The following is a 21,397-nucleotide window of genomic DNA, read 5'->3' as shown; positions in this document are numbered from 1 at the left end:
TTCTGCAGTGGCAAGGGGAAACAGGTGTTATTCTGTTGGGTACCAGGCCACGTGGCAATCTGGAGAAATGAACATGCAGACAAGTCTGGCCTACAAGGAACATAATGTTACACAATGTGTCATTCTGGCATTTCAGTCGTGAGTGAGAGGTCCATGCAATTGTGGGAGGTGGAGTGATTGATAGTGATTTATAATAAGTTGCAGTTGGTGACGCCAGTTATCCAGCTGTGATGTTCCTTGGACTGGTTACACATATGGTATGATGTGGTCTTGACCCACTTACAAATTGTGCACTGCCACTTACACATGGCTTTTTACTCCAGCAAGAGGACACTCCAGACTGATGCGTATGGCATGCAAATTACTAAATGCCACATTTACTTGAGTGCCTTTTATATTTTGATCAGGGGGCAGAAGCAAGTTATGGTGAGGATGTGCTCTCTGACGACAAGGGCGAGTGCAGTGAAGTTTCCAGAGTTTTGTGAACTGTCTGGAATCCAGCCTAAGCATTTAGGCTGAAAGTTTTAATGTTTCGCAGAGTGGATGGCTCATCCTTTTTGTTACAGAAATCGACCAGCCACAGTTATTAGCTATGCTGTTTTAATTCTTTCCACCACTATTTTTTTATATGGTTGGAGATATGACACATTAATAATTTTTGCATTTTTCTGTATGTGTATTAATGTTTTGCTGTGTTTTTATTACTTTTCAATTGCATTTGAAGATTTGTAATTTTGAAATGGTAATTAAATGGACACCCTAGCTGCAAGCAGGCGTTGATATACTTCATTGAGGACATGTTGAAAATGTGTGCCCCGACCGGGACTCGAACCCGGGATCTCCTGCTTACATGGCAGACACTCTATCCATCTGAGCCACCGCGAGCACGGAGGATAGTGCGTCTGCAAGGACTTATCCCTTGCACGCTACCCGTGAGATTCACATTCCCAACATGTCCACACCACTACATTCGTAGTGCGCCTAATAGATGTTTGCCCATCATACTCATTACTCGTGGCAGATTAATCTACCAAGTCCCGTACAAGTTCGGGCATAGTGTGTGCGTTCGCACAAGAAGGTCAATGGCCGGGAAGCCATATTTTTAACTATATATGACGGTAGTATCTGTTCCCGAAAGAACAGTTACCATGGATGACCATGCAGCTTTGCTAGAAATGAAATGATAATTAAATGGACACCCTAGCTGCAAGCAGGCGTTGATATACTTCATTGAGGACATGTTGAAAATGTGTGCCCCGACCGGGACTACTTCTTAATATACTCTTGGTCATATTTTTTAGTTAAATATGACATCAACTATGTAGGCCTATACATTCCATAATTTTATGGAAGGCTTAAGTAATGCCTGACAGGACAATAAATCTAAAGGATTGCCAAAGCTGCTGTTTCAGCCAAAAGTACACTGACTTATGTGAGCAGACAATTTATGTGGTGCATAAGAGTGTAATAAATGTCAAATATGTAGGGCACATACAGTGTTGACTCATACAGCTGTGACAGACGTATTCCATAGAGCAATGAAGATTTGGATTTTCATTTTCATAGATCAATAGGGTTAATAATGCCTCCAAGATGTAAATTGGAGTCAAACATATTGTGAAACAATGTCAATCCCATATACAATCTGTTTAACAATGAAATCTCAGCAATGTTTGAAAGTGCCTCTCCAAAAAGAGTTTGCAGGAACTCAATGAAACCAAAAAAGCCTTGGGTCACAAAGTAGATAAGTGTATCCTTCTAACAAAAATGTGAACTCTGTGTTGCATAAAAATTCATGTAGCCCTGCTCAAATAAACCATTATAAAAGTACTACATAATATTAAGCAAAGTAATCAAACTATGAAAAGTTCATATTTTATCTCCAAAATTGACCAATAAAATCAAAATAGTCTGGAACATATTAAGAAATGAGACAGGTACAAACAATACCAGTAAAACCAAAACATTGTTTTAATCATTGATGATAAACATATAAGAAACCAAGAGATAATTGCAAAAATCCTCAGTGACCATTTTTAAAGTGCTTCTGAGAAAATAGGCTGCAGTGGATCCTTAGAAATTGCCATGGAAATATTAAAACACAATTTCCCTAACCCGGTAAGTGACATAAGTGAATCCTTCATAACTAGAAATGAAGTAAAGGAAACCTTTACCTCTTTAAAAATCAAAAGATCATCAGGTGCTGGTAATATTCCATGTAAACTTCTAGGAGCCACTCAGATCAATAATGCAAAGTTGTGGCTCACATATTTAATCCTTCTGAGAATGTGGGTGTTTTCCAGACACAGTTAACTGTGTTACAGTGAAGCATCTTGACAAAAAGGGAGACACAGCACAAATCACAAATTATTGTGCCACTTTCTATTGATCAGATTTGCGAAAGTCCTTGAGAAAATACTTTATGGCATTATTGTGAGGCACCTTCAAAACTTTGTTATCATCAGTGAAACAAAGTTTGATATTCGAAATGGCATGTTCACAACTAAAGCTGTATTCCAAATTCTTGGGCCTTCACTTAGATAGCATGGTTAACTGGGAACACCATGTCCTCCAGACCATAAAAAGGCTGCCCACAGCTAATTTTGCCATGAGTGTCACGAAATGCACTTACTTTGGGTTTTTTCACACTCTTATGTTCTATGGATTTATTTTTTGAAGGAAAATCAACCAACATTAAGGAAAATTCTGTTTCTACAGGAAGAGGTTGTCCGAATTATGTGCAGAGATTATGTTTGGATGTGGAATATAGTATTGTGTATGTGGGTGTTTGTTTTCTGAAAATGTTAAATGTATGTTTGCCATTTACTTTTATTATTGTTATGTCAAGATAATACAATTAAACATTCCGCATCTAATCATCCCCACAACCAGAAGCTTGCAGTACTAAGACATATGTTATATAGAGTAAACAGGATCTCACACAACAAGAGAAACTGTGAAGCAGAAATGAGTACAATCATACAAATAGCTAGAAACATTGGGTATGGCACACATGTACTACACAGACTCAGTCAAAAAATAAAAACACAAACACAACACTTCCAGAATTCAAGATAACTCACAGGCTGCAAACTCACAAACACACTCAACAAACACACACAATGACATCATCACACAGAAAAGAAGTAGATGGTACACTATGACTTACACACACAAATTAAATCACAGAGTGGCAAACATACTGAAGAGACAGGGCTTCTAAATAGCATATAAGACTGGACAAACCCTCCAATTGCACCTAAGCCAACGAGCTACCAAGATAGATAAAGTCCAGGCATCGGGATTATATAAACTTGAATGTCAAAGTTGTGATGCGATATATTTAGGCATGATGTGCAGGAATTTTAAAACATGGTTTGAAGAACATATCAGGTACTGGAAGTATGAAACAAACCATTCCACATTTGCAGAACATTTAAAACACCATTGCTGAAAACGAACGTGATAAATGAGCAAACACACATCAGAACAGACTTCCTACTACACTTAATGAAAGAAATGGTAAGCTAAAAACAATCCCTCTTGCTCAAGCAGGAATAGTCCCCTCTCCCCCTCTCCCTCTCCCCCCCCTCTCCCCCCCTCTCCCACCTCTCCCCCTCCCCCCTCCCCGCCCTCCCGCTCTCCCCCCTCTCCCCCGCTCACCCCCCTTTCCCCCGCTCACCCCCCTTTCCCCCGCTCACCCCCCTCTCCTCCCTCTCCTCCCTCTCCTCCTCTCCCCCCTCTCCCCCTCTCCCCCTCTCGCCCCTCTCCTCCCTCTCCCCCTGTCCCCCCTGTCCCCCCTCTCCCCCTCTCCCTCCTCTCCCCCCTCTCCCTCCTCTCCCCCCTCTCCCACCCTCCCCCCTCTCCCTCCTCTCCTCCCTCTCCTCCCTCTCCTCCTCTCCCCCCTCTCCCCCTCTCCCCCTCTCGCCCCTCTCCTCCCTCTCCCCCTGTCCCCCCTGTCCCCCCTCTCCCCCCTCTCCCTCCTCTCCCCCCTCTCCCACCCTCCCCCCTCTCACCCTCCCCCCTCTCCCCACTCTCCCCACTCTCCCCACTCTCCCCACTCTCCCCACTCTCCCCCCTCTCCCCCCTCTCCCCCTCTCCCCCTCTCCCCCTCTCCCCCCTCTCCACCCTCTCCACCCTCTGCCCCCTCTCCCCCCTCTCCCCCCTCTGCCCCCTCTGCCCCCCCTGCCCCCTGCCCCCCTGCCCCCTGCCCCCCCTGCCCCCCTGCCCCCTGCCCCCTCTCCCCTCTCCCCCCTCTCCCCCCCTGCCCCCTCTCCCCCGATCTCCCCCCTCTCCTCCCCTCCCCTCTGTCCCCCTCCCCTCCCCTCCCCTCTGTCCCCCTATCCCCCTCTCTCCCTCCCTCCCCCTCTCCCCCTCTCCCTCTCCCCCTTCTCCCCCCTCTCACCACTCTCCCCCCTGCCCCTCCCCCTCCCTACGTTTTCTGTGCAAACACACACACACACACACACACACACACACACACATACACACACACACACACACACACACACACACACACACACACACACACACACACACAGAAAAAAGCACACCAAAAGAAACAATATTTCACACAAAAACACTCTGACATCCATATACACATATGTCTACACAAACAGATATCTCAAAAAATAGATCCGAAAGTTGGCAATAACATATGATAGTCGGCAACACAAACCGAAACATTGCATCAAAACAGGTGTTCTATTCCCAGTGCTGTGAAATGTGAGAAACAAAAACCCCAAGTGGCAATTACAAGAAGAGGAACAGCACCAAAAGTGGAACAGAAACATAATATGTAAAAAATTGTCCATGCAGCCTGTAAGCAGAATTTAAAATATTAAGGCGGAACCGCGTGACTGCTACGGTCGCAGGTTCGAATGCTGCCTCAGGCATGGATGTGTGTGATGTCCTTAGGTTGGTTAGGTTTAAGTAGTTCTAAGTTCTAGGGGACTGATGACCTCAGATGTTAAGTCACATAGTGCTCAGAGCCATTTGAACCAACCACCAGAACTGTTTATAACCTATAGGTACAATGCCCCAAAATGTAACCTAAATATTAAAAATATGTACATTTTCCATGCCACCGAAGATGCCTTGCAGAGAATAAAGGCGAAACACGTACTCGTATGGCATGAAAATTGTGTTTCTTTTAGTTGTAGTCAGTCAAGAATTAAAAATTATGAATATACCATAATATAACAAGCAACAGAGGAAGACGAGGACTACAAAAGTTGAAGATGTTAAAAATATTTAATTCATTGCCAAATATCATCAAAGGTCTATAGTAACAGCGCATTGTTTAACAATGAAATAAATATGTATTTATTGTTTGTTATGTATTATAGTACAACATTTGTTAGTCATTATATGATGGCTATTTTTTTACTTTACATACATATTTTCTAGCTTTCTGTTTTTACTTTCTGTGCAATTGTTTTTATAAATTCACTTTTCCTTCCCTTCTTATATTTTTTATGTAATTTACATTTATTTATTCTTTAACTCGTTCCACAGCCTAACATCTCACTTGCATAAAAAGATCAATGGAAAGTGTATATGTGCTAATTTTGTTCTCATTATTAAAGTTGAATTGCTCTTACCTTTCAAAAATACCTTGCAAACAATGTAAACATTGCTCTGATGAAACTGTGTTTATTTCACTCGATGCCATCAATGGTGAATTACGGTTACAAATTTTCATAATTTAAGAAAATGAGAATTAGGAAAAAATCTGCAGTAATAAATCGAAATGAGTATTTATAAGAATCACCAGCTCTTTCTTTCCAAAAATTTGTAATATTCAGATTTATGTAAAATGTCTATTTCATTCGTATCTTAAAAATGTTGTCCCTTGAAAGAAATAATCACTTGGGAGGAACTGACACAGGTTGAATAAATGGTATTAAGAAATTGATGAGTCGGTTGTGCCTCATAAGTTATATACTTCCAATCAGTATTTCATAACTGATAGAAAAGAAAAAGGCATGACACTGCACTCATAAATACTGCACAAAGACACTTAAGCAACTTTCGTCGGGCCTCCATATTTACTTTACATACACAACCTATTTCAAATTTGTGGAGTTGATGTACTTGTTGGAATGAGAGCACAGAGTTCAATAGCAACTGTTTTATATACTTCTTCATCGTTAGATTCCAAACCAAATCTCACATTCTTTACATACAAGCATTTATTGTATTTTGGGACTGTTGAAGTTGATTGTAAAACCTCATATAAATTATACATGATGTATTTGCTAGTACACACATTTCTTCTAACAGTAGGAGCTTTCAAAAATATAATGTAATTGGATAGATAAAAAATCTACTCACAAAGCAGCAGCTGGAGAACACACTTGTAAAGGTATACAAATTTGCAAGAAGTCCCCAGAATTGAATATTGAACTTGTGATGGTTCTGTAACCAAAGATTGTGGGATTTCTATGCCTTAATAGATGTAGCTGGCTTTTGGTTGGAGGTATACAGTATAGACAAATGTAATTACAGTATCACCAACAGCTTTTATTTTGTAAAAGTAGTATCTTTCTTGTATGGCAGAAACCTTTGACATTAGACTGTCAAATTATACACACTGCTTGTAATTATGCCACAAATTGATACCAGCTCTTGTGAATAGGTATCAGTATAACATATCTCAAGAAACCTAATATAGAATTTAATGCTCTATGCCACATTAGCTTCTTTAGGTTCTTGAAGAATTTTTATCTTATGTGTAAACACATTTATGTGTGTTTGTAAACATATTTAAGTCCTCTTTCAACATTCTGGCCATTAATGAAAGGCTCAGATATTTCAAATGAAAAGCTGTGAGAAGATTATTTTGATTTCTGTGGATTGTTACACTAGTTGTTACCATGACCTCCTATTTCATGACAAGTAATTAGTCATGTGGATGATCTATTCACATTCTTTTACCACAATACAACAGCTTTTCACTGGATGGCCCTGTATTGAAGTGTATGCTGTCTCTAGTAATCATGGTATACCAATTGTGTTCTCTTTTGTCCACTATAGATTATGAATGGTGGGCTTCTCTCTCATGATTTTTTTTCTGATTTGTCCAGGATTTTCCATTCTTGCATTAATTTGGTTAAATTATTTATTGTGTTCTGCTACCAGTGTTGGTGTATATTTTTAATTCATTCATAAGTAAAATGTGTATAAATTTCTAAGGGACCAAACTGCTGAGGTCATTGGTCCCTAGACTTACACACTATTTAAACTAACTTATCCTAACAACAGCACACACCCATGTCCGAGGGAGGACTCAAACCTCTGGCAGGAGGGGCCGCGCAATCTGTGATAGGGTGCCTCAGACGGCGCAGCCACTCCGCGCAGTCATAAGTAAAACCTTTGATTTGTAGAGAGTAGATTAAATAATTAGCTGATCCCAAAATGTCATCATGTGCTCAACACAGCCTATCAGCAAGCTGTAGCTCAACACCACAACAACAACAACAGACATAACTTTCTTGCCCTTTTCCCCACAAGAAGTGATTGTGTCAAGATTATGTTAGACATAGGTTGCAAGTTGTTTTAGAGTTAGATTATTTCAGTAACGTTTGGTTTCATGTGCACACAATAAAAAAAAGCCACACCTGATAATGAGCAAAAATGCTGAAAATGTCTAATAATGTATTAAATTAAGAAAAAAATGAATAATGTGACTTGTAATATTAGTCCAGTCAAATAGTAGATATACCTTGCAAAAGGTGGGGTAGAAGAGTTTATTTTTTCAACTCATTCATATGGTTGGAAAGATTAGAAAACCGTGTTTTGCCAATAAAATTTCACTTGGGAAAACTTTCTGCAGTCAAAAAACTTTGAAAATTTCGGACTTTTTTCAGTTTTTTCAAAATATCTCAGTTTCATTTGCTCCTATCGCTTTAACGTCTATTTTCTTTTTTAAAGAGCACAAAATTCTCTACAAATTTGATTCTTGCCATTTTTTTCTACTCCCAATATCTAAGGCGCTACAGCGCCTGAAAAAATAACAAGTTTTCAAATTTTGAATATAGTGGCAAGATACCAAATTTTTGAACAATATTTTTTTCAGTTTCTGTTTGTGTAGTATAAATACATTATACATCATGTTATACGTTGGAATTTACCACCTCACTTTCAGGTATTCAATTTCTCTGTATGCAACATGAGGATTGCTGGGCACCCAACTATTGTGATTCTTACATCACTACCTGAAGTTCACTATGGGCCATCTCAGCCCTATTTGTAAAACTATAAATATAAAAGTGCATCATTAAGAGACATAAACACACACACACACACACACACACACACACACACACACACACACACACAAAATAAATTGTATCAGGAAACTGAACTATTATTAGCTGCAGTAGGCAACCTGATTAGGTAGGTAATTATTCTTGTGTATAAAAGCCACACAGTTGACATTAAAAATAAGTAGCTTTATTACAATTAAAATGCATTGTCAGTTACTAAAAAATGTTGACAGTTCTGGGTGTGTAATACTTGTAATATTGCACTTACGCGCACTTGAGACAGATATGAGCATCACTTCCAACGTTTTGATTGGCCAGGTTCCTCAGTGTCACCAGAAATACCTTGAGTTGCGGATTCAGGGTCTGTACATAGAGCTGATCCCAGATTGACCTCTTCTTTAAACAGCGAGTCAGCCTCAGCAAGTTCGTTGGTTTCATCAGCGGTTTCCTCAGCATCCTCCATAACATCATCTTCACTGTCTTCATACAAAAATTTTGGCACGTTTTCACAGTTGACCCCAATACATTTCTTGCAAATTGAAGAACATTTCAAACCCACTTTTCTGCAGGAGCACGCTCCGCCACAGTTCAGCTTGCATGAGCATGAAACAATGTGAAGAAGTGCTTCAGGTGCTGGATCCTGGCTCATTATAACGGGTATTGGACCGTGGTCACTGTGATTCCAGCCCCATTTCTCAGAAGGTTTCCAGTTTCCCATCCAACTTTGGACTTGTTGGTAAGTCCGCAACGAATGATGTTGTGCAGCATCTTGTGTAGGTGGTAACCGTGCAAGATTCAGTTTGCTTTTTGTGGCAGACTTGGCGAATAGCTGGTACCGCAAATGGTCTAGTGTGTGGGAGCTGCTGACACCTCCACTTTACAATGCGATAGTAACCTGTTCTCCTGCAGTTATTATTTCTTCACGGGTAGCATGTGGTTTATTGAACGTGCGAAGCGCTGAGGTTAGGTGTCCGTTTTTCGCAACAATATTGGAGCACTTAATTTTTCCTTGACCAAAAAAAGCCGATGTTGTATCACATCTGCTAAAGGCGTGAGTGAACAGAATATATTCACTGTCAAACTTGTAAGATGCAGTGGAAAACCACTTTTCTTCTGCATTTCCTCTTCCTGGCTTTAAGAAAAATAAGTTTTCAATGCCTTGCCCCAAACCGGTCATGAGCACAGGCAGGTCAACATCTTCTCTTACAATGACAACACTTCCAAAATCTTTGGTTCTTGAAATGGCAGATGTTACAATTATAACGTCAGCATCTTCCTGCGCCTGGTGCACTTCAATGCTACACTCCAGAAATTCCATTTTAAGAAGTGTGATCAAACGCATCTTGTTTCGTTCGTTGTACAAGAACTTGTCCTGAGGGACTTGGTTCACCATCTCTGATTCAACCACAACGTCAACCGAAGAATGTTGTTTGGACCTACGAATCCTCTCAGCACTCTTTGTGCTACATTTGTCTCCCTCACATGGATACCCATCAAATACAATAGCAAATTGAGATCCAAAATGACGTTGCAGGTAAGGAACATAGCTTTCGGCTATTGACTTGAAGCAAACATTTCGAGTCCAAGTCACTTTGTGGATAAGGTACCCTCCATCAATGAAAAAAAATTTACTCGGTCCACCTGACCTCACATCTTCCACCGGAACGAAGGCATTGTGGAATGCAGATTTTGTTCCTTTTCGCATGCCTTTTTCTGAGAATAGGGACATTGGGTAAGGAGCAAGTTCATATTTTGGAAAGGCTTTTAACTCTTCTTCACTTTGTTTCATTAAACAAATCCTTTGGAAAAGAGTTAAAGGATCAACAAGAGTAATTTTAGTGCTCCCAGCTTTCACAGAATTGAACACAGAAAGGAGAGTCACAACTTTATCTTTTCTACGGAACTTTACATCGTGGAAATTGTCACCAACTATTCTTTGCTCGAAATTTGAAAATTAGTATTTCTTGACGCGCTGTAGCGCCTTAGATACTGGGAGTAGAAAAAAATGGTAAGAATCAAATTTGTAGAGAATTTTGTGCTCTTTAAAAAAGAAAATAGACGTCAAAGCGATAGGAGCAAATGAAACTGAGATATTTTGAAAAAAAAACTGAAAAAAGTCCGAAATTTTCGAAGTTTTTTGACTGCAGAAAGTTTTCCCAAGGGAAATTTTGTTGGCAAAACTTGGTTTTCTAACCTTTCCAACAATATGAACGAGTTAAAAAAAATAAAATCTTCTACCCCACCTTTTGCAAGATACAGGCTTTTTTTCTGACAGTTTCACTGGACTATATAACAAAAGAAATAATTTATTCGTAAGAGTCATGGTACCGACAATTACCCCCTATGGCACAGTCAATTAATCTTGGTTACTTTACAACATACGGATTGTTTGAATTAGTTGATTTTTTGGTAGCTGTTCATTCCACTATGTCCACATCTTGAGCAGATATGGCTGTACTATGATATACTGACACATAAATTCTTAATGTATTAAGTATTATGTTTTTGTAGTCCCCAGTGTAGGATTCAAAAATCATTTATTAATACTTTATTGAATACACTAAAACACAAAATAAATGACACTTGGTTCATAATCACTACTAATTCTGTCAGTTGTACAGTACTGCAAATAAAAAGAATTGGCAGGAGCTCAACTTGAAGTAAAATGGGAGGAACAGCTCTTAGGTGAGGCAGAAATTAATCACTTAGCCAAATGGTATTAGAATCCACTAAAGTAGAAGTTGATAGTGGTAGGTAGACATCACTATACTAATTCCACCAGCTGACTAAGAAGTATGTTGTTGTTCATTTTAACGTTAAGAATATGTTTAGCCTCTATAGTTAACTTCGAAACTGGCTATTTTTTAATAGCACTGAAGCATTTGTTTCTAAGGGGCATTTTCTGTCACTACAGATCAGATGTGAAGTGGAAAGTATACATGACCAGGCAATGCAATTACTTAGTGGAGAGGACATAATTTTGTCTCCTATTTTTTCAAAGAATGAGGCTAAAATTTAGCAACTTATAACTTTTATAGTGAGTCCACAGATGTTTTATACTCTTTGTTGAGCTATCCAGTTTTTCACAGAGTCCAAGGCACCCTAATAGTCAATGGACACGCCCAGCTGATATGTATGTTACTTCAGCTGTTATGTCTAAACAAACATTGGTTTTATGTACCTAGTGTATTGTGTAAGACTTTCATTATTTTGCAGGACTTACTGGGCAGCTCTGGTGTGAGAGTGGAAGGACTCATGGGCTCACATCGAATTTTTGGAGGCTTTAAAAAAATACAGATTGCCATCTGCACCATAGAAAAGGCAAATAGCTTGATTAACAGGTCAGTACTTTTTTAATATCTTGTGAAAAGTTTACAGATAGTTATTTTTTTCATTAGTTGATCTAAATCTTAAAAAATACATAAATTAATTTTATCAAGAACAACTCATTCATCCTATGACTGGTTGTGTCAGTAATTAAAATTCTGGTAATTGTTTGGAGAAAGGAGTTATTTGTTTATTTATTAATTTACTTGTGTATTCATCCATGGATCATCTCATGATGATACAGAATCTGGCATGTAATACAAAGAAAATAAACAACTCAAAACATGTGATTTTGGTATTTAACAAGGAAGAAAACGTTGAAGGTGTAACTGTTAAGTTGGGAACACATGGTTCAGGTAATGTCTGACACTTGCACTCACAGTTTGCTAAGGCAACTGCAGGAGATTGCACTGTAGGAATATGGAATGTTTGCAGTGTGACTATGTGGTTACATTCATGAAAGATTTACATCTCACTAATCTCACTTGACTTGTAGATCTGCTGTTTTTTTTATTTTTTCTGAAATATCATCAATTACTAATTTCAGGTTTTAGTTTTTTGTTGTTATCTATATATCCAAATTTGTAATGTATTAAATATTATGTTTTTGTAGTCCCCAATGTATGATTCAAAAATCATTTATTAATACACTTAAACACAAAATAAATGACACTTGGTTCATAAGCACTACTAATCCTGTCAGTTATGCAGTACTGCAAATGAAAAGAATTGGCAGTAGCTCAACTTGAAGTAAAATAGGAGGAACAACTCTTAGGTGATGCAGAAATTAATCATTTAGCCAAATGGTATTAGAATCCGCTAAAGTAGAAGTTGATAGCGGTAGGTAGACATCACTGTACTAATTGTTACATGAAACTGGCCAGAGAATAACCATAGTAGTGCTGGGTGTTAATACCTCAGTCAGCTATTGAATAAAGGGAGAGTAGGCTTGGGCTGCTTGGCCTTAAATGGGCTGGCTGACTGGCCCACATGATGTCCTGTTCTGAGATTCTGTGCTGATTGCTATTTGCTGTGATATATGTGTCACGAGGAGTATCAATACTGTGGCTTCGTCCATCAATACGTCTGACAGGATTGCATGAACCCTCCCCCCTTGAATTAGCATGTAGCATGAAAACGGCTTGGGTGATTCAGAGGAGGATTATGTGAGAGCAGTCTGATGATGCCAGACGAGGTTCTAACTTTTGCCTCCAGAGCACAATGCTCTGGTGTGTGTGTGTGTGTGTGTGTGTGTGTGTGTGTGTGTGTGTGTGTGTGTGTGTAGTGGCAGGAGAGTGAGATTGAACTCAATGGGGACCTGCAATGGCAGCCACAAAAGAGATGGAAGACCAAATGCCCACTGTCCCTGATGAGATGCTGGTAATACTTGCATGAAGGTGGCTGCTGTTACACTAGCCTCTTAGATGGCATGATCACAACCAGAGCTAATTTCAACATGTCTCTGCACTCTCCACTAGAACTAATTGATGGCCTTGTTGTGCCGAAATTGAGTCCAAAGGTATGCATCCAGATAGGAGCACTTGCACAAGAAAATGTTGCTTCTTCTATGACCCAAGCAGGCACTGGTAGCAAAAGGCAGTGCGATGTTTGGTGGCGATGCACATGCAGCAAATCCGACAGATTGTGCCCATTGACTGGTGTCATTCTGAAAGAGGCTAGGAAGGCATTGAGAGTTGATTCAGTTATGGATGACCTTGTAGCCTTTGAAATTTTGGTCTTAAAAGTGCAGGCAAAACATTCTGTCAAGCTGTTGGAAGTTTGACAGAAGGCACCACTCACTTTCCTGGAAAATGTGTTGCCCAAATAGATGATTTAAATCTATGGGATGGCTCTATTACATTTTTTTTTTTTTCATTTAGTGCATCTGGGAGGGGACTTACGTGTAGTTACATTTCTCACATTTATCAGTGAAGTATATAACAGAAAATAAAAAATGGCCAGTTTTTGCACAAAGTACAATGTTTTTAGTCAACCAGATTTTTCAGCAGAAGAGTGATGTTGACTCTCACATAACAGAATCAATGAACTTCCAGGCAAAATTGTACAATAATTTTGGAGTCTTAATCCTATCCTTTTGGTATATGTTATGTTATAATACCATAAATTGGTAAAACGCAATATCCCCATTTATTAAAAACCTTTGTTAACAGAATTTGTATTATATTTTCAAAAGCTATACAAATCAAATATGTGTACTTGGTATGATATGACATGTTTCTTCTAGGGAGGTATTTGTCAATGGTCAAGTCATTAAAAAAAAAAACTTGGAATAATATAAATCAGAGAAACAAAACAATTTGATTCTGTCATTACTTTTAAGCTTATGATAAGTACTCTGTAGGTATATAGATTGTATTGTTTCAGTGCAACAACAGTAAGATGGCAACCTCTAAATAAAGTAAATAGGTTCTATCTTAAAGAAATTTGTCACTGTGGGGTGAAATATCTCCAGATTCTAAGTTACAAACTAATTAAGGCTACAGAATAGATATTGCTTATGCACAACAGAAAAGCTCACTCGCAACAGGAAGACAACAAGGGAGGAGTGCCAGTCGGAAACAGTAAGGAGGAGGGAAGCACAATGTTTCAATAATTTTGGCTGGGAAAGTCAATAGAGTAAATTGGCACTGCCAGGCAGGTTCAGCATAAACTCCTTCGGCAAAAGAAGGAAGAAAGAAAGAAAGAAAGAAAGAAAGAAAGAAAGAAAGGATAGTGTCAATGACACAGCAAGAATCAGACATCGATGGGCAAAATGAACTGGATGGCCACCGACAGCGATCACCTACTGATATAAATTCACAATGCAGATTGGCAGAACAGATGACTGCAGTCTGGCCCTCTCAATAGGAAGAAGACAGTGCCACTTAAAAATTGTCTGGCTCATCTCGCTTGCCATAAGAGAGGCAAAAACAGTAGTTGACATTTAGTTTAATGGATTTAGGTAAAGTTGATCAAAAGGTCTAAGAAATGAGAGAACATAGAGCAGGCTCCAGTGTAAACATCAGTGCATCTGGCATAAACAAATATGAAATCATGATGTGGTTAAACTGAGGTGAATTTTAAATGTTAATAATCTAATGTTGTTGTTGTTGTGGTCTTCAGTCCTGAGACTGGTTTGATGCAGCTCTCCATGCTACTCTATCCTGTGCAAGCTTCTTCATCTCCCAGTACTTACTGCAACCTACATCCTTCTGAATCTGCTTAGTGTATTCATCTCTTGGTCTCCCTCTACGATTTTTACCCTCCATGCTGCCCTCCAATGCTAAATTGGTGATCCCTTGATGCCTCAAAACATGCCCTACCAACCGATCCCTTCTTCTAGTCAAGTTGTGCCACAAACTTCTCCTCCCTCCAATCCTATTCAATACCTCCTCATTAGTTACGTGATCTACCCACCTTATCTTCAGCATCCTTCTGTAGCACCACATTTCGAAAGCTTCTATTCTCTTCTCGTCCAAACTAGTTATCGTCCATGTTTCACTTCCATACATGGCTACACTCCATACAAATACTTTCAGAAACGACTTCCTGACACTTAAATCTATACTCGATGTTAACAAATTTCTCTTCTTCAGAAACGATTTCCTTGCCATTGCCAGTCTACATTTTATATCCTCTCTACTTCGGCCATCATCAGTTATTTTACTCCCTAAATAGCAAAACTCCTTTACTACTTTAAGTGTCTCATTTCCTAATCTAATTCCCTCAGCATCACCCGATTTAATTTGACTACATTCCATTATCCTCGTTTTGCTTTTGTTGATGTTCATCTTATATCCTCCTTTCAAGACACTGTCCATTCCGTTCAACTGCTCTTCCAAGTCCTTTGCTGTCTCTGACAGAATTACAATGTCATCGGCGAACCTCAAAGTTTTTACTTCTTCTCCATGAATTTTAATACCTACTCCAAATTTTCCTTCTGTTTCCTTTACTGCTTGCTCAATATACAGATTGAATACCATCGGGGAGAGGCTACAACCCTGTCTCACTCCTTTCCCAACCACTGCTTCCGTTTCATGCCCCTCGACTCTTATAACTGCCATCTGATTTCTGTACAAATTGTAAATAGCCTTTCGCTCCCCGTATTTTATACCTGCCACCTTCAGAATTTGAAAGAGAGTATTCCAGTTAACATTGTCAAAAGCTTTCTCAGTCTACAAATGCTAGAAATGTAGGTTTGCCTTTTCTTAATCTTTCTTCTAAGATAAGTCGTAAGGTTAGTATTGCCTCACGTGTTCCAACATTTCTACGGAATCCAAACTGCTGTACCATCGAAGTCTAGATGCACCAATTCAATTTAATAGGGATGTCTTTATTCCTCATTCCTTAACTTGTCCATCTTGGTCTGCTGTATAGTGGATCTAAGAAATTTCATCTCTGATGCTTGCAGCCTTGATGATTCTCTTTTTGTGAGGGTACATGTTTCAATACCATAGGTCAATATTGGTATGAAACAGCTATTAAACATAATCAGTTTGGCCTGTTTTGGAATCAAGTCATCCCATAAAAGTGATCTTACTTGTTGATAGAATTCAGATACTTTTTGCACTCTGTTGGTGATTTCATTTCTGACCAAATTATCACTGGAGATTACACTTCCAAGGTAAGGAAAACTGTCCACTCACTCTAGTCAGTGGTCTCCTAGTTTAACACTTGCTGGTTGTCCATCCATGTTGACTGCCATCACCATTGCCTTCGTCTTGCTGATGTTGAGGTTATATTTCTGGAACTGAGATTTCCATTCATCGAATCTGATCTGTACTTCCTCTTCAGTTTCACCCCATATCATGATGTCATCAGCAAAGGCAAATGCATTCAGTTCACCTGACTTTTCCTTGGCGCTCTTCATTATAGTATCCATAACAGTGATGAATAGTAGTGGGGACAGTGCACTTCCTTGTTGAGCCTTACTCTTGGTCTCAAACCATGATGATCATTCCTCCCCAATTTATACACAGCTAGTACAGTCTTTGTACATTATCTGAATTTTTCTTATTAGTCCTTCAGGCACATTCTTTTTTCCTCAGGCATTCCCAGATCTTATCTCTTATATCACTATCGTAAGGTATTTTCTAGATCTGGGAATACAGTGACCAGGTTCTTGCCTTTCTCCCAATATTTTTCCATCAACAAGTGGGTGCTAAAAATTAGACCTATTGTTGATCTGTTACTTGTGAAGCCAGTTGTTCCTCCTCCAGCTGTGGCTGTATGATAGTTCTCTGTCTCTTTTCTATGATCTTCTCAAGTATATTCAGCCCATGAGACAAAAGGGTTATTCCTCTATAGTTGGTGGGTTTCCGCCTGCTACCTTTCTTAAACAGGGAAATTATTACACCCTTGCTCCAACCCGCAGGTATTTTGTTATCTGCCCATATGGCACTTAGTACTCAGTGCAACCATTTAATGCCTTGGATAGCTGCTGCCTTTATCATGTCTGCGTTCACTTCATCTGCACTTGAAGACTTTTCTTTAGGTATAGATTTTAAGGCTGCCTCTGTTTCTGTCCAGGTGATGGGAGTTTCCTCATTGTAAGTGTGGATTTCCTGTTCTGTATTTGGTTTTTCAATTGATCTATTTAATAGGTTGTCAAAATGGTTTTTTAGAACTTCTCTCATATCACTTTCTGTCCTAACCAGATTTCCATTTTCATTTTCAAGTGCTTTTATGGTATTCATTGGTTTCCTTTTACCTCTGATTACCCTATACAACAGTTTCTTATTGCCTCTACTGTCCTCCTCCAATTTCTGAGTGAGTATCTTCCATGCCTTGGTCTTTTCTTCTGCAACTGTTCTTTTAGCTTCCATTTTCTTGATTTGGTACATTTGTTCGAGGTTTCTGATCGTTGCCTCATCTCCAATAAGTTCCGGTTTATTTTTCTCCTGATCCCTCTCTTTCTTGAATAGATTTCTTTCCCTGACAACTGATCTTGCATTTTAATTCCACCAAGGTGGAATTAAAGGTTGAATTGTCTTTCCACAAACTTTGGTGGCTTCCTTTACCAATGTGTACCTTAGTATGGTCTGTTCTGCTTCTCCATTTTTCCTTTCATCTCTTGGTAACAGGGATTTTATCCAATTCTGATATTGAGCTCTCTTCTCTATTTTCTGGAGTTCCCACACTTCGATTTTTGCATTTTCTTGTTATGTTCTTATGGTACATGGAAGTTTCTCAGGTCCACTACTAGTAGACGGTGATCACTGTCAAGGTTTTCGCTAGGGATTACTCTGACATCAATTACCATTCTACTCCTCTCTTCATCTGTGATGACATAATCAATTACAGTCTTTGTTAATCCATCCCAAGTGTATCATGTTGTCTTAGGGCCCTGTCTCTTCTCAAACCAACTGTTTTCCACCACCAACCCATTCCTCATACAGGAGTCAAGGAGATGCTCACCTTCTATATTTCTTCCACCATATCCATGGGGTCCCATTACATTCTCATATCCTGTTCTATCTGTCCCAGTCTGTGCATTTAGCTCTCGTATAATGATCGCTCTCTCTTTACTAATGACTTTTTTCCAAATCTTTAGGAAACTGTTTCTTATCCTCTTGACAACATCCAGTTTGAGATGCATACACCTGTACTAAAGTTAGTTTTCCTTTCCCTAAATGTACAGTCATCTTATTATTCTCTCACTAATGTACTGAATGTCAGTGACTCCTTCTAGATCTTTATTCAGGATGAAACCGACGCTGTTCTTCATCTCTTTGTTATTTTCTTGCCAATACAGTGTGTACTGTTTCCTTAATTTCTTCATGCCTTTCCATTTCCATTTTGTTTCACTCATACCCAGTATCATTAATTTTCTCCTTTCCATAAGGTCCACCGGTTCTTCAAATTTTCCTGTGAGGCTAAGTAAGTTGATGGTCCCAATATGTGTAAGTCTTCTCTGGGATTTTTGCAAGACCCTGTCTATCATCAGGCCGTAAAACATCATCCCTGACATGAGTGTGCTCATGCTGGTATCTTAATCGAGTTTCAAGGCTCTTATGTGTCTTGAAAGCAACTACAAGTAAGCTCTTTTACTGCCTTGCTAGGCCTAACATAATTGAGGATTTTCTTTCAGTGTTAACTCCCTCAGCCTTTGATAAGTGAGTATCATACTACAAGGCAGTAGCTGCTGGTTTTGGTCCACCCCGGGTATTTTATTTCCCTGGTACCCACCATATCTGGTGAGCATTGCCCTATCCACCATCTGGGGAGGCACTTGATGGGAGACCAGCAAATTCCACACGGAGCTACTTGGTTTGATGTAAAACACAAGTCCTGCTTGAAGGGAACATGGAATTGAAGGGTATGAGGAGTAGGCATTGCTAAGTGCAAGGTTGGGGGAGAAAATGGGAAGACATGATAATACAGGGCAAAATGGGGAGGAGAGAGGAATGGTGTGCTGTTACTAGAGGTGTTAAAAAGGCAGAAAGGGAGGTGAGAGAGTGCAAGGTGGAGAGAGAGGAACAGGTGACATGTCCAGTACTAATAACACAACTGCTTTTGCTAAAGCAAGCTTGAGGAAAGCATATGTTTTTAAATGCACTGCTAGTAGCAAGTACTAGCGGCATGATGCTAAATATGTGTAAAGCAGAGTAAGAAAATGTTATTTAACAGAAGGTCGTACATGAGCTATAATCAGCAGTAAAGATACCTTCAAACAAAAATACAATAACTGATTAACATGCAAATTTAACTCTGTACAGTGTAATTGTTTATTTATAATTTCCTGCTGTGAGTGTCCCTGCTCATTGTAGACGTTCTCCACTGAACAATTGACTACAGTGCTTTAGTACATAGCAACACTTAAAGCAAGAGGAAGAGACAGCCAGGCATTGACGCCAGGACCCTCAGTAGAGCAGGTGAGATGCTGCGATAAATGGGTGGCAGGTGGGCTGCTTTCATAATTGGGTGGAAGATGAGCTGCTTCGATAAATGGGTTGAGGTGGGCCATATGGCCACAGATGGAAGTGAAACAGTACTGTCCAGGAAAGGACGGCACAACACAAGTCATCAAGGGGGGACGCGGCGTGACCAGATGCTAATAGCATGGCCCCATAGCATGCACAGCGGCCAGCAGGCCTGGATAAGGCACAATGTAGCCCCGGCAATGCTCTCAGACAGATCCTGCATGCATTGTAGTGGCAAGGCAGTGTGGCCAACCATGGGGCATTCATTGGATGGTTGACAAGGCAGGCAGGTTTGCACATAGGCACTGTTTAAAGCCATACTCAGAGTGTGTTTGTAAAGGCTCAGCTGGAGTCTACAAAAGAAAAAAAAATCAAACTAAATCCCAAAAAATTTCCAAACTACCAAAGGCACCTTGCACATTGATGTAAAATAAAATATGGAATTTATGCACTCCCAAAATGACAATCACCCTACCTTCTCTGTTTATGAATAATATTTTTGAGTCTTATTTAAGATTTTGGAAACAAATGCTGCAGGCTTTTTGGGACTATCCTTGAACTTGTGAGCAAGATGGTCCTTATGCCATGAGAAAAGGCACCCATTGCCATAATCATTGATAATTTACAGTGATACTTCATTGAACAAAGGACTGACAGTAGGCAAGTTCTGAAAGTTTGAAATGACTGGTTGCAAGATTTGGACCATTGAAGAGGAGTACCCATCTGCACAACTGATTCAAATGGTTAAACAGTGGAAGTTCCCTGAGGAAAAAACTGGACATTGACAAGTGATCTTGCCGAGAAGCACCTGGAGGTCTGCTGCCGGTTTTTAACTGGAATATTTTTGATGACCTTACCATTGTCCTGTGTCATTTGTTACTCATCTTCACTAAGGACATGTCATAGGTAAGTGACGGAGAGTTAAAAAAATTTCCTCTTAAGATCTATTTCAATCAGAGCAACAAAAACATAACGCAGATTGTTCCTCGCTTGTACAACACATAACCAGGATGTCATCAAGATAGTTGATGAATTGGAGAATAGATGCTATCAACTATACTAAAAACATTTGGAAAACAGCAGACGCACTTGTGACCTCAAACTGACTCACAACTTATATTTGTAAAGGCAAAAAGGCATATTCAAAGAGGGAACAACTGCAGAACACTTCCGTCCAGTATCTCTACTTAGCTGTGCTTACAAGCTATTGGAAAAGAATGATTCTAAACCAAATCCAAGATCAAATTAATGCTATGATACCACCTGAACAAGCTGTATTAAGACCTTATAGAAGCTGCTGTGAACAAGTGTTCTCCTTGACTACTCACATAGACTCTGGATACCAAAAGAAACTTAAAACTGGAGTAGTGTTCATTGACCTGTCAGCAGCTTATGACACAGTGTGGCGTGAGGGCCTATTATTGAAATTTTGGAGAGCAATACCTTGCAAAACTCTAGACAATCTCTTAAGTAACATGTTAAGCAATAGGCGGTTTAAAGTACATCAAGGGGAAGAGAAAAGCAGGTGGCATGTACTCGTTGACGGATTACCTCAGGGCTCTGTTCTTGCTCCAGTGTTATTCAACCTCTACACAGCTGACCTACCGAATTTGACCTGCCAAATTTTTCAATATGTAGATGACCTGGCAATTTCATACCAGAGTGAAGACCTTTCTGAATGTGAAGAGCACCTAACGGACAGCCTTACTAAATTTTATGAGTATTTTGAGACATGGTGACTGAGACCAAATGTTTCTAAAACCGAAGTAAGCCTGTTCCACCTTTCTAATTGCCTTTCATCAGCAAAGATCAGTCCACAGTTCAGCCCTCTTGGCACAGTCAGATACAATGAAAGCCCAAAATACCTGGGAGTCACTG

At 39.6% G+C, this 21,397-nt stretch overlaps 1 protein-coding gene and 1 non-coding gene across 2 annotated transcripts in view; one reads left to right on the top strand and one right to left on the bottom strand.

Moving 5' to 3' along the window:
- Window positions 1-21,397, top strand: part of LOC124803348 (DNA polymerase theta) — a 347,939-nt gene that overhangs the window by 51,055 nt on the left and 275,487 nt on the right. Inside the window, exon 4 of the mRNA XM_047264537.1 lies at window positions 11,487-11,611. Within this exon, the coding sequence (XP_047120493.1) occupies window positions 11,487-11,611 (125 nt within the window). The remainder of the gene's footprint in view (window positions 1-11,486; window positions 11,612-21,397) is intronic.
- On the bottom strand, window positions 812-886 carry Trnat-ugu. Its single transcript has one exon. It is a non-coding gene; the product is annotated as a tRNA-Thr (tRNA).

Source organism: Schistocerca piceifrons, chromosome 1, assembly GCF_021461385.2.
Source record: "Schistocerca piceifrons isolate TAMUIC-IGC-003096 chromosome 1, iqSchPice1.1, whole genome shotgun sequence".
Taxonomy (NCBI): domain Eukaryota; kingdom Metazoa; phylum Arthropoda; class Insecta; order Orthoptera; family Acrididae; genus Schistocerca; species Schistocerca piceifrons.
This window is presented reverse-complemented; position numbering and strand designations above follow the sequence as displayed.